This window comes from Dasypus novemcinctus, chromosome 19 (genome assembly GCF_030445035.2).
Source record: "Dasypus novemcinctus isolate mDasNov1 chromosome 19, mDasNov1.1.hap2, whole genome shotgun sequence".
Classification (NCBI taxonomy): Eukaryota; Metazoa; Chordata; class Mammalia; order Cingulata; family Dasypodidae; genus Dasypus; species Dasypus novemcinctus.
Window position 1 is genome coordinate 70406531 of NC_080691.1, and position 14348 is coordinate 70420878.

Consider the following 14348-nt stretch of genomic DNA (forward strand, 5'->3'; position numbering starts at 1 on the left):
AAGTGAATATTTTATACATTTTTGGAAGTTTCCTCTTTCCTCAAACTCCTCAAACTTTACCTGGGACACCTTTTCCCTCATCTAGGTCCTTGGCACATAGTAGGAGTCCAGAAAATATTTGTTGAATGAGTAAATGATTCAGATTCAGCTCCAGAAGCCATCCTATATAAATAGCATTGACGGAAGAAAAAAAAAGAGCCAGACCAGAATGAAAGGAATAATTTTGAAGAATGAAAGGACTTTTCTCCTCACGAGAGCATTACTCTGGGTCTAGGGATGTAAGAAACCTGAAGGGGGGTGGCCCTCGTTAGTCCTGGAACCCTTTCCCTGACCAGCTGGGAGTGTGTAGTCATTCCATCTATCTACTGCTGTGGAGTCCTCGGGGGCAAGGAACACTCCAAAAGAGGACATTGGACTCCCAGATATAGGTGGCCTGTTCCAATGGCTCAGTGATCCAATCCTGGGGTCTCCAAGCTGGGTGTATCCCCAAGAAGTGAGCCTTCATATGCCCTGAGAAGCCACTACCTCCTTCAGCACAGTGCTCAGTTTGTCTACGACCAGACTCCCTACCCTCAAACCTCAAGACCAGGAAGGTGTCCCCTACATTTGTCACTAACCTGGGCACAGAGGGAGAATCCAAAGATTGTGGATTAGTCAGGTCAAGACTGAATTATAAACAAATGAATAAACCAATGAAGGAATGAATGGTGAACAAATGAGCAAATGAATGAGTGATTAAATAAGTAAAGGAATAGAAGAATAGATGGGCAAGTCATTGGATAGATGGATAGATAGATGGGTAGATGGATGAATGAGTGGGTGGGTGGGTTGAAGGTTGGAATGGTAGGTGGATGAATGGATATATGGATGATGATGGATGGATGGACGGATAGGTGGATAGATGTATGGATGAGTGGGTAGGTGGGTGGATGAATGAGTGGGTTGAAGGGTGGATTGGTATGTGGATAAGTGGATATATGGATGGAGGAATGGATGGATAAATGGGTGGAAGAAAGAAAAAGTAATCTACCCTGAACATAGATTTTAGGGCAGGGTGGGAGACATGGTAGGATCCAAGATGGGACCCCACCCCCATCAGAGGTCTAGTGTGGGCACTGTGAAGTGCCCCCTCCTAGTCACGGCATCCCCTGCTTCCCACAGGTCTTGCTCTGTCTTGGGATCTGGTTCAGAGCCAAGACACTCATTCCCCAGACATCCCCACTCAGGGTTAACTACCCCTTTGCAGGCCCAGGCTTGCCCAGGAGAAGCCCTCAGTGCGGCCCCGGCCACCCTCCCAGTCCCAGGGAGCCCTGGACAAGACTTGGGACTTGAATGCATAGTCTGTGGGGTAGAGAAGGCTGAGACAGGCCCTCAGGAATAGGGCAGATCACCCCGAGGACAGTCCCATGGGATCAGCAGCAGATGTCAGCAGCACATCTGAGGGCCCTGAGGCCTGACATCCAGTGGACATGGGTGACCACAAACCCCAGTAGGGCAGCAGCTCTGATCTGGGCTCCAATTGCCCATCCAGGAGGTGATAACTGAAGAGGGTGGCTGGGAAGGCAACCTGCAAGGCCTTGTCGATTCTTTTGGGGGGAGAGGGTGCCAGCTCCCATGGGGACCTGGCAGAAGTACCCAGGCCAGTCCACCTGTGAGCCACCAAGCAGCCCAGACATCCTGCAGCTCCGGGGTCCAGGGAACACGGCCTCAGGAGGCTGCTGTGGGGGGCAGGGGGAGATGGGAGTGGCTGAGCCTCAGGATGAGAGGCCCCAGTCCAGGGGGCCTCCCACAGAAAGGCCGGTAGCGGTGGGGTCCAGCCCCCAACGGCAGGCAGGAGGCCAAAGCGAAGCTTGAGTGCCCGCAGCTCTGCCCTGAGCCGGGCATTCTCCTCCAACAGCAGGGCAAGCCTGCCCTCAATGGCCTCGTCGTTGAGGCGCCTCTTTTCCCGGGATCTCTTGGCCGCCTCATTGTTCTTCCGCCGCTTTTCCCAGTAAATTGTGTCTTTCTTCTCTTCTGGCATGAACTCTCGTTGCCGACGCATGGCCGGGCGCCTGCCCCGGGCCCTGTGCAAGGTCATGCCTTGATCTTCAGGCTCATCCTCCAGGCTCAAGAGGCCCAGGTCCATGACTGCCCTTCGGAACCTGGGAGAGAGGAAAGAGGTCTTGAACCTTCCTCTAATTTATGCTGTCTCCGCCATCACCAAAAGCAATGGCTGCTGTTGGGATTGGGAAGGGGGGGAATTGGGTGGGAGACCAGGATGGAAGTGGAGAGGGGAGTGTTGAAGGGAAAATGAAGCTGGTGGGAGGCTCTGGGAGACTGGGACGTTTTGGGTGCCAACTGGGGAGAGCCTGCTGGAGCGGCTGTATACTCAGGAGGAGTTCTCCTTACCACTGGGAAGGTCAGCAGACAAGCCAGGGGCTTAGCTCAATCTGAGCTCCAGAGTAAGATTCTTGAAGACCCAGAGCGAGACAGAAGCGAGACTGGACCTAGAAAGAGAATATGCGTCCATGAAGTTAAACTGAGGCAAGCCAGAGTCGCGAAAAAAGCCACTACTCATCCAAACTAGGCCCAAATGGTATCTCAAGATGTCCTCATTCTGTGGCCAATGAGGCACCTTCCCATCCATCCATCTTTATCATCCACCTACATTCATTTTGTCATCCATTCACCCATCCACTCCCTCAACTGTCCATTTGTCAATCCATCTACCTACACTCACCCTTCAAGCCACCCCAACAACTCACCACCATCCATTCACCCACCATTTTTATTTATTTATCCATCCACTCTTTCAAACATCCATCCATCTCCCCATCCATCTGTACAATCATCCATCCATCTCTCTGACTGTCCATTCGTTCACCAATAGGTTTATTTTTTTAAGATTATTACATTTATTTTCCTCTCCCCACCCACCCTTATTGTCTGCTCTCACTGTGTCTGTTCTTCTTCCTTATTTCCTTTCAGGAGGCACCAAGAGCCAAACCCAGGACCTCCAGCATGGCAGGGAGGTGCCCAATCGCTTGAACCACCTCCACTCCCTGTTTTGATGTGTCTCTCATTGTTTTTCCTCCCCATGTCTCTTGTTGAGTTATCTCGTCGTGTCAGATCGCCGCACCTGCCCATCCCCGTCCCGTCAGCTCACTTTCTTTAGGAGGCTCCCTGCTTTGTTGTGTCTCTCATTATATTCCTTCTTCTCATGTCTTTTGTTGTGTCAGCTTGCCACACCTGCCATTCGCGCCACCCCATTTCTTCTTTAGGAGGCACCAGGATCCAAACCAGTGATCTCCCATGTGGCAGGCAGAAACCCAGTTACCTGAGCTGCATCCACTTCCCAGATTTTTTTTTAAAGATTTCTTTTTATTTATATTTCTCCACTTCCCCCCTCCACACCCCCCACCCCAGTTGTCTGTTCTCTGTGTCCATTTGCTGCATGTTCTTCTTTGTCCGCTTCTGTTGTTGTCAGCAGCACAGGAATCTGTGTTTCTTTTTGTTGTGTCATCTTGTTGTGTCAGCTCCCCGTGTTGCGACTCGATTCCTGGGCAGGCAGCACTTTCTTTCTCACTGGGCAGCTCTCCTTACAGGGCACACTCCTTGCACGTGGGGCTCCTCTACGCGGGGGGCACCCCTGCGAGGCACGGCACTCCCTGCGTGTATCAGCACTGTGCGTGGGCCAGCTCCACACGGGTCAAGGAGGCCCGGGGTTTGAACCTCGGACCTCCCATGTGGTAGTTGGATGCCCTATCCATTGGGCCAAGTCCGCTTCCCCCCAGATTTATTTTAAATAAATATATTTTGTGCTTTTAGTAAGTGCCAGGCCTTTCCATCCATATAGTCCCTCACTGGTCTCACCCATCCATACATACACTCTCCCTTTCTTTCATTCACCCAATATCCCTATTATGTGCCATTCATTCATCTATATAACTCATCCATGGGTCCATCTATTCATCCAAACAAAAACCATTTCTTAAGAACTTCCTATGTGCCTGACATTGGAGAAGAACTGTTAAGAATGGGGGCAGAGTGGGCCCTATTTTAGAATTTATGCTCTCCAATGTGACAGATTTGGACTCAGCTGTGGTTTACCTACACATGGCTCTTCTATCCTTCTATTTGAACCTACAATTAGTACTAGAGTTGGTAGGTGTTATGTCCAAGAGACAAATCTTTGTGCCAGTTGGGCCCCAAATCTCAGCAGAGTTGCAATACCTACTCCCCAGTTCATTGGACTCACCAAGGACAGCTCACAAGGGGCAGACAATGGACAAAGAACACACCAAGGAACTGAGAGAGTCTACAACTGCAAGCAAGAGAGTCCCATCCATCAGCCGTATGGGATCAAAACCCCCTCAATTAGAGGTGGAGTGGGCATCACCATCACAGAGTCCTCAGGATTGAGGAATGAACTGTGAACTAAAGTGGACTTATTAGTATTCTACTATAGACTTACTGTGATTCTAGCAATGAAAGAAAGATCATTAATGTGGGGGCAGTGGCCACTGGAGGTTCTGGAGGTAGGGAGGGACAAACAAGCATAATACAGGGGCATTTGGGGGACTTGAGAACCATCCTGAATGACATTACAGCAAAAGAAATAGGTCATTATATATCCTGCCATAACCTACAGAGTTGAATGGGAGAGTGCAAACTACAATGTAAACTTTAATCTATGCTTAGTAGCAATGCTCCAAAATTGTGTTCATCAATTGCAATGAATGTACCACACTAATGAAAGATGCCAATGTGGGAAAAGGTGGGAGGTATGGGGAGCATATGGGAATCCCCTATATAGTCTACATAACATTTATGTAATCAAATTTTTTCTTTTAAAAAATAAAAAATTTTTTTAAATGGGTGCAGAGAGAAGAATCAAAATCATTAGATTCCTAATTCCTAGGATGGAGCTCAAAAAAGAATGCCTGGCACCCAGAGAGTCTCTCAAGAGTGGGGACCACCTCTTTTGCCTCAACCCAGCTTTCCACATTGGAAATTCCTACACAAAGTTCTAGGCTGCACTAGCCACGTGGGTTCCCTGTTCCTAAGATGTGATCACCTTCTGTGATCTGACACAAAATGGTGAGAAGGAAAAAAACAAAAGATGCAAGTTGTGAGAATTCTGCCTGGGAGGTCAAAACCTGCTCTAAGGCAGAGAGGATATTATAGGCTGGCATCTTTTTCCTGAAAACCCATGACTGTAACCTCTTGTGAGGATGTGTCTTTTTTTTGTCTAACATTGTATCCCTGGTGCCTAGCACTGTGCTTGTAAACAGAAGTTGAAATAAACATTTGTTGAATGGGTGAATGAAGGAAAGAACAAATGAATAAAATAGAACTTGGTTCAACTGAAGAGTGCTTTGCCCTCCTGTTGAATTGCTTCTATCTCTAAAAACTGAAACCCACCATATTTCCATGTTTGCTATCAGAGCCAGGAAATTCTGCATTAAGTTTTGGGCTAATCTTTCTTGAAATGGGAGTGCCGATTTTTCTTCCCCCAACTCCAATGTTTATAGCACCATTATTCACAATAGCCAGAAGTGAAAGCAACCCAAATGTCCATCAACAGATGAATGAATAAACTTGGTGTGGTGTATCTATTCAGTGGGATATTAATCAACCATGAAAAGGAAGTCCTGATCCGTGCTACAATGTGATGAACCTTGAAGACATCATGCTGAGTGAAATAAGCCAGACACACATACACCAAAAAAAAGCAAATTTTGTGTGATATCACCTATATGAAATACCCAGAAGAGCAAATTTCATAACGACAGAAAATAGATTACAGTTTACCAGGTGCCAGGGGGATAAGATGGGATAGTTATGGCTTAATGAGTGCAGTGTTTCTGTTTGAGGTAGGGGATGTTGGTGATGGTAGCACAGTGTTGTGAATGTAATTAACACCACTGAATTGTGCTCTTGAACGTCATTAAAATGGGAAAATATTAGCTGTATATGGTACAAAAAAAAGTTAAAAGAAGAATGGTCTATGTGAACATTGAATAGTATAAGTAGGACATAAAATCACATTAGATTTTGAAAGGCTTTAGCTGCAACTACTGACAACTGAATATTGTGAAGACAAAACAAAGATTGAACTACCTGGGTTGTTAATCAAGTTGGTTATAGTTTTCTAGGACTTTTGTAAATACTTTTTTTTCAAATAAGGTCACACCCGCGTAAATAGAAAGCAATATTCTGAGATTTCCCTTCAGTGCCATTCTTTGTCCATAATAAATAGATTCCTTGCCAATTTTGACTCCTTATCTTAATTTGATCTGGCTTTTTTTTTTGCCAGAATGTTTTAGAGAAGGTAAAATTATTAGGTTCCTACTTTTGAACTTTTGTCAGAAAAATAAGTATAATTTTATATTTGTTGTTCAGACCTGGTTTTAAATCAGTTTATAGATTGTATTTTAGGAGCAATGCTTGTGATTTAAAATATAAATAATGGTTTCTCTAACTGATTTTTTATGAAAGCCAAAACATTTAAAAATTCATATTATTAACCTGCAAAATAAAAAGAATGGGGCATGACGATAGGGAAGGAAAGAGACCCAGAGTTTCTCTGCCCAAGTCACCCAGTAAGTCAGCGGAGGGCTAGAATTTGAAACTGATCTGTCGAGGTATGAATCTATTCTGCTACAGCACATGGCATGCCCAGTCCCTGAGGCACTGCCATGCAGTTAGAGCTGAACTTGGAGAACAAGCCTTGTGGAATTCCTGGTCATTGGGGGACTCCAGCGCCCACACTCAAGACCCCTCTGAGAATTCCTGGTCACTGAGTGTCCATGCCCAGCCCCCCCTCTGAGGCCCGACACACATCTGGGGCCCTCTCCCCACCTGCTGGTGCTCATTGCAGCAGTGGGCAGCCCCACACCTGCCCGCACGACACAGCCTGAGGAAGCACCTGCACCTACGTGGAGGCTAAACCCTGGGCTTTGTCCCTACCAGTCAGTCCAAGTGAAATAACCGTGATCAGGGCGTTCAAGTTCACTGACCCCTTTCCAACCCCTGAGGCCATCCCCACGGTTCCCCCCACCCCCACCCCCTGGTCAGGCTTGCATTGACCCCACTTAGAGAAACTGAGAACTGAGGCTCAGGCAAGTTAAGTGGCTGGTCCAAGGACACTCAGCAGTTCCAAAAGGACTGCCATTTCCCTCCCATCCTTTGCTCCCAAGATTGCAGGTTCCACCACCAACCCAGATCTCCAGAGCCCTGGCCGCCAATGCCCCTTGCGTCCTCTTCCCACTCACTCCCACATCCCACCTACACTAACATCCACCCCTCTCCTCCGTTCCCACCACCTGCCCCCAGCCCAGGCCTTCTATTCCACCTGGACACCCACCAGCCTCCACCTTGCCCCACCCCCACTCCCACCCCTTATCCTCCGTGGGTCTGGAAGACTCTTTTTATATTTATTTTTATTTTTTTTAATCTCCCTTTAGAGATTTATTTATTTCTCTCCCCTTCCCCCAACCCCCTCCATGTCTGCTCTCTGTGTCCATTCGCAGTATGTTCTTCTCTGGCCGCTTCTGTCCTTATCAGCGGCACCGGGAATCTGTGGTTCTTTTGTTGTTGTTGTTGCTGCATCAGCTCTCCGTGTGTGCGGCGCCATTCCTGGACAGGCTGCACTTTCTTTCGCGCTGGGCAGCTCTCCTTATGGGGCACACTCCTTGCGCGTGGGGCTCCCCTACGCGGGGGACACCCCTGCGTGGCACGGCACTTCTTGCGAGCATCAGCACTGCACATGGGCCAGCTCCACACGGGTCAAGGAGGCCCGGGGTTTGAACCGCGGACCTCCTGTGTGGTAGGTGGACGCCCTAACCACTGGGCCGAGTCTGCTTCCCTGGAAGACTCTTTTTAAAACCCTATTTATCCCTGGCTTAAAAATCTCTGGGTGGTACTCATGAAAGCGCAGGCATCTTAGACTCCTAAAAACAGTGCTTATGTGCTTTGCAATTTGCCCCTTTCCATCCCGAATAAAGGAGGGAGGGAGACGGCCCATGAATATTTTTGGGGAGGAACCAGCAAACCACCTGAGTGTTTGAAGTGAATTAAAGAATGAGTGAGGGAAGCAGACTTGACCCAATGGATGGGGCATCTGCCTATCATCCGCGGTTCAAACCCCGGGCCTCCTTGACTCGTATGGAGCTGGCCCATGTGCAGTGCTAATGCACGCAAGGAGTGCCCTGCCACACAGGGGTGTCGTCAGCATAGGGGAGCCCCACGCACAAGGAGTGCGCCCCGTAAGGAGAGCTGCCCAGCATGAAAGAAAGTGCAGCCTGCCCAAGAATGGCGCCGCACACACGGAGAGCTGACACAGCAAGATGATGCAACAAAAAGGAACACAGATTCCCGGTGCCGCTGATAAGGATAGAAGCGGTCACTGAAGAACACGCAGCGAGTGGACACAGAGAGCAGACAACGGGGGCGGGCTGGGGGGGAAGAGGAGATAAATAAATAAAAAATAAATCTAAAGAAAAAAAAGAATGAGTGATATGTGAATGAATGAATGAATGATGCTCAAGTGCTCAAGGGCCAGGGACTGTGAGAGTGGGGTAAAGATGAGCCCAAATGGGTCTTCTCCCTGACAGGGCTGGGCCTGGGCACTGGGTAGGCTTTCCTAGTCTTCCACAACCCTGACAGCTCCCCCAAGCCCAAGCCCCTCCTCCAGACAAGGCTGTACTTAGAGCCCTCGTCCACTGGCGACAGCATCCTCCTACAGCCTACCTGGCTCTGACTTGGGGCTTCCAACCACCATCCCAACCTCAAGGGATGCTAGCCACACCCGGGACTTGACCAGCAGTGAGGAAGTCAGCAGCATTTCCCAGAGCCTGGAAGCTGCATCCAGAACCTTCTGGCCACCTCAGCTCTCAGTACCACCTGGTATTCTGCAACAAAAGGATGGAGGCTCAGGCAAGCCCAGAGATGACCGGAGCAGCCAGGCTGGACAAGGAAAGGGCCACAGCCCAGGGGTCCTTGAAGGCTAAGCTAGAATCAGCAGATGCCCAAAGAAGGAGGCTGAGTATGGGCTGGCAGTCAGAGAGAAGAGGGACAGGATGGAGCAGCTCTGGGCAGAGGCTCTCGCGTCAAGCCAATAACAGAGAGGCCAGTTCAGCCCTGGTCTGATGTTCCCTGCTCAAGCCTCCCCTTGCTGTGGTCGGCCCGAGCTCCCCCTAACCACAGACCCTCACACCTCCACAGGAACCCAGAGGGAGATGGATCAGCAGATAACTGTCCTGCCTGCATTTAAAGAAGATGCAGTGAGGCTGAGCTGGTCCTTCCTGTGGTCATGAGGAAGTACTCATGGGGGGCTGTGAGACAGGGGGGCACTCGTGAGGTGGCAGCCGGAGGGGGTGGGGTAGACAGACAAAGCATCTCCCTCAGAGAGGGTCCAGGCCAAGTCCACCCCAGCCCCATCAGCCTCCATGGCTTCTCCAGCTGGTGGCATTCGAGGCTTTGCTTGGTTCCCTTAAGTCATGGGGAACTCATTCCCTCTAAATTAGCCCCTGTCCGGCTGGGTGAACTCTCCTAGTCAAGAAAGCTTTCCTGGACTAAACGCCACCTTCCCTGGGCACTTCCCTGTTAGAATTTGTTCTCTCTTCACATCCGTGGAGAAACTCTCCTCCGCCAGCGCCTGAAACTGTGGGGATTTAATGGCCTCGGCGCCTAATTTCCCCATCCCCAACCCAGTCTGCTTTCCTCTGAAGAAGGAAGCAATATGTGTGGAGCACCGACATACTGTGTGCCAGGACTGTGCAGTTTCTCACTTCGTCCCACCACTACCCAGAGAGGTAGGGACGATTACTACCCTCATTTGACAGATGAGGAAACTGAGGCTCCAAGGGGTCATTGCCCTGTCTGAGGTCACAAGGCCAAAACCCGGGCTGCCTAGAGCTTCAGAGCCTATCCCTTTTCAAATTCAAATAAACTGCATTGAACCTTCCCAGATGTTTTTTCACTTCTTCCGCTCAGGACACAGTTTTGAGTTTGTTTAGCACCTCTAACTAGAGGTCAGACTTTCCAGCCCACAGAAGGAAAAAGCATCCACAAACCACTCTTCTCAATGGAGAGGGACTGAGAATCACGCCCAAATCTCCTGGATGCAGTGGGGAAGAGAGGTTAAAAGCACTGGCTATGTTTAACACCGCTAAATTGTATACTAAAATTCAGCTAAATTGGCTAAAATGATGACTCATATCGTATATATGTTACCAAATAGAACCATACAACCTAAAGAGTGGGCCCAAATTTAAAAAATGGACTGTAATGAATAATATATTTTTTTAAAAGCAGGTTCAAAAATTCTCCCTCCTAGTAGAGTATGCTTGGACAAATCAGATCACCTCTCTGAGATTTCAATACCTCATCTGTAAAAGGCGAATAGTAATAGTACTTAACTCACTAGTTAATGTAAGGGGAAAAATGAGATAATATGTGCTAAAAGTCTGGCATAATAATAGAAAATTATCAACAATGGTTATTTTTATTTGTTGTTATTATTTTATTCTATTATTATTATTATTATTATTACAAGACGTGCCTACCACTGGTGCTAGACCCTGTGGTTACCTGTGTTGAAAATATTTGTGAGGAATCCTCAGGCATCATTCCACACAACTGTTTCAATTCATGGTTGATGAAATGGAACTTCCACTCAAGATGGTAGACCAAGCACACACTGAAGCCTCCCCATCCTCTAAACACCAAGAAATGACAGGAAAACACCAACGGAGCAGAGGTGCCTGAGGAAAAAGGTTGAAGACCCCTACCCATGGAAGGCTGGGCCTGTGAAGTTCCCTTGAATCCAAGAGATTAAGAACATACACTCTAAGAAAGCCCTTACCAGAGTGATGGATGAATTCACAACCACTTCATGAAGTTCCCAAAAAATTCTCCAACTGGAAGAATTTACACCCTAAGGAAATAAAAATAACAATGAAATCTTAAAGGAGCTTTACAACAAATATGTTAAATGACTCAAAAAGATAAAAGAAGGGATTGTCAGAAAACAAAACAGGGGTTATGAAACAAGATCAGGTAAATACTAAAAAAAAACTTGGAACTCAGATATGAAAACTGTAATTGCAAGAATAATGACTAAAAGAAAGGGAAACCAAGATACAGAGGTGGGAAGGGACTTACCAAATTCACATGGGATTTTAGTGGCATTCTCTGGATCTAGAACCTGGAGTCTAGAGTTTAGCAGCTCAGAACCAAGGCTTAACTCAGGAGCTGAGTCTTGGAACTTTCTGTGGTTCTCCTTCCTCTTTTCTTTGTTCCTTTTCTTTCCCTGCATTGTAAGGCTGGTGCTGAGCGGGACCCCAGAAGCCCTCCTGGATGAGGAACCAGGCTTTCTTCCCTGACTGAGCAGAGTGGACTCTGGCTAAGGAAAACCAGCCAGCTGTCTCCACCAAAATCGGAAGTAAATTAAATAGAAACTCAATGTCAGAAAAGGACTTGACTGAGTGAAGCCAAGAGGAAAAGCCAATCTTGGCATTAGAAGTTGGATTGGACCTCATCTCTCTGAGCCTCAGGTTCTTCGTATGTAAAATGGGTTCAAGGGTTGCCATCACATTCAGATGTTCTGAGAATTTTCTTTGAGCCTAAAGACACCCCAGATGAAGACAAAGCTACAGTCACTTATGGAGCCAGCCTCCAACAGAGGAGAAAGAAATTAAAACTGTGAAAATGCAAAAAAAAAAAAGGTGAAAACAAAGACAACTCAAAGAAGAGGGAAGAGGCCACATGTGTCACAAATTCCCCACCCACATGGCCAGAGGGCAGCCCACAGACTTTCCTTTTGTTCCGTGCAAAGAAGGGAGCCACAGATGACCACAAACTCTCCTGGATGTGAAACCTCAAAACACTCATAGGAAAGAGGTGGCATTTGTGTGGCCAATGCACATCTGAAGAAATTGCTCACCCTTGTTACAAGAGAAATGTTCATTTGTTTTAACATGATACCAGTTTTCCATCTGAAAATGACACAGATTTTTTAGATGATAAAACCCAATGCTAGTAAGGATGTGGTGAGATGGGCACTCATGCACCTAAAAGGTGAGGTGTAAAATGCTTCCAGCAGAGCTACGAGGAAATATGAAGCAAGTTTAATTCATACACTGTTTGAGGAACAAGAATATGACTCTTCTCCCTCCTGGGTCATTGCAATAGGCTTTTCCATTTTCTGATCTGAGCAGTCCCCATATCCTTCCTCAAACACACTCTTCTAGCCACTTAGAACCTTTTTTGTTTCCTCAAAGGAGGTTCTCTCACCCCCCACATGCTTTTCCATATGCTTGGAACACTTACCTCATCTCTTCCCCAGCCAAATCTTACCTGTCCCACAGGACTCAGGTTACACGTCACCTCCTTCAAGAAGTCTGCCAGACTGACCCCTCTCAGCTAGCTTGGTAGACTCTTCTGGGTTCCCAGGGCCCCACAGGCTTTCCCCGTCCCTGCTGCGGTGTCTGGGTCTATGCCCTCCCTCTCCCCATCCCCGGACACACATGTCTGGAATACGCACTCCATAAATATAGGAGTGAAATAGTCGGAGAAGATGGTGTGTTATTCTGGCCCCAGAAGGTCAAGCCGGGACCATGGAGAGGGGAATGGGGGTGTAGGTTGTGGATCAATATCTGAAAGAATTTTTTAAGAATTCCAGCTCACTAACCCAGCAGGAGATGGGCCTTGATAGGTAAAGAGCTGCCTGTCATGGGAGGTGTGCGAGCAGACAGAAGCACTTCTCAGGGTCCTCTCTCTGACATTCCCACCCCTCGCTGTCAGACTCAGGGAGCCCGGGCTAAGGCCTGTCCTCCTTCAGGCCTTTCTGGGTGCTCTCTTCCCCAAGCCGTTTCACGTGCTTCAAACTTCCTCTGACTCGGAGGACCGGGACCTGCAGGGGCCGTTCCCATGGCCCTGGGCAGCCCAGCCCGTTCCTCAGAAGGGCCATGGTGCCCTGGCAGGCCACACTCCCACGGGGCTCATGAAAGCCCCCGCAAACCCCATCTTTAAAACCAAGAACCCTCTGTGGGAAACTCAGATTTCAAGGGAAAATGAAAGGCACCCTGGGACCACAGCAGGCCCTCCCCTCGGCCCCCTCCCGGGCCGGAAGTCGTTGGTACCTCGGGTGCCCAGCCCACAGGCCCAGCTGGAGTCTCCAGCACCCAGGGGTGGGCAGGAAGCGGGTGGGGGGGGCAGGGGTGTCTGGGGCCACGAGGTTCAAGCCCCACTGTGACTTGAGACAAGCAGCTGCTCTTGGCCGAGCTTCAAGAGGGCACAGGGCTGGTTCCAGGGTGGGCAGGCGCGTGCTCAGGGAAGGCAAAGGGTGTTCACTCTCCGTGAGCTCCAGGGAGGGGCCCGGAACATACGAGCACCCGTCCTTGTCATGCCTGAGTGCCCAGAGAGATGGGAACTCACCTCCTGAAACTCAAGGGGAGCAAACTACGACTCCAGACCTTAAGCCCCCAGCTCCTAACCCGACAGGGTCCCCTGAGCTCTGACTCCCTTTGCTCCAGCACAAACCAGATCAACCCCTAAAACGAGAGACCCTTCATGTGCCCTCCCCTTCCCTGGAGCCCCGGCAGACAGGTTAGAATCCTCAGAAAGGTCATTTATCAACTCTCCAGCGTCCAGTCACCTGGTGAACCTTGAAGCCTCCCATCCAGAGAAGTTTGGGGGTGCCTAGCCATAGTCCCCACACATCCCCAAGAGAAGCTCAGGGGTGCCCCGTGTCCAGCCAGGGACCAGGACAGTCAGCCCCTGCTCCAGCTCATGCCCCAGATGCATGGATCTTTCTTCCAGACCCCAGACCCCCAGCACGTGGGGACAGGAGCTGAATCCCACCCAGGCCCACCGAGCCCCTCATCCTACAACCCAGCCTACCCCCAGGAGTCCCTGAGGGCCCCTCCCCCCCAGAATTCAGCACTCCTGGCATTTGCCACCTCCACGTCCCCACCTGGGGGTCCCATGGGGGTTCCCACACTCAATGCAGCCAACGCCCCATGTCCCATCTTCTCCATCTCAGTTAACTGCCCTCCTGGGCACTTGGGGTCATCCTTGAGTCCTCCCTGTCTCTTGCCCCACATCAAGAAATTGTCAGCTTCACTTTCAAAACCTATCTTCGTGAAGTTCATCTGCCTCCCCACCTCCTCCTCAGCCCCAACCTGGGAATCCAGACCCCATTTTTGCCCATCAGGACCAGTGCTGTCGCCAGCTGGCTTCCAGCCTCCCTCACTCCCTTCCAGCCACAGGGACCTCCTTGCTGTCTGCCCAAGTCACCAAGCCTGGTCCAGCCTCAGGGCCTTTGCACATGTTGCACCCTCTACCTGGAGCCCTCGTTCCCC

General features: G+C 49.3%; 1 protein-coding gene across 1 annotated transcript; it reads right to left on the reverse strand.

Annotated features, from left to right (window-relative positions):
• Positions 1-1271: 1271 nt before the first annotated feature.
• On the reverse strand, positions 1272-2125 carry NFILZ (NFIL3 like basic leucine zipper). The gene is given in 2 exon segments (XM_058281053.1): positions 1272-1396; positions 1399-2125. Coding segments are annotated over 2 exon segments (852 nt in total).
• Positions 2126-14348: the final 12223 nt, after the last annotated feature.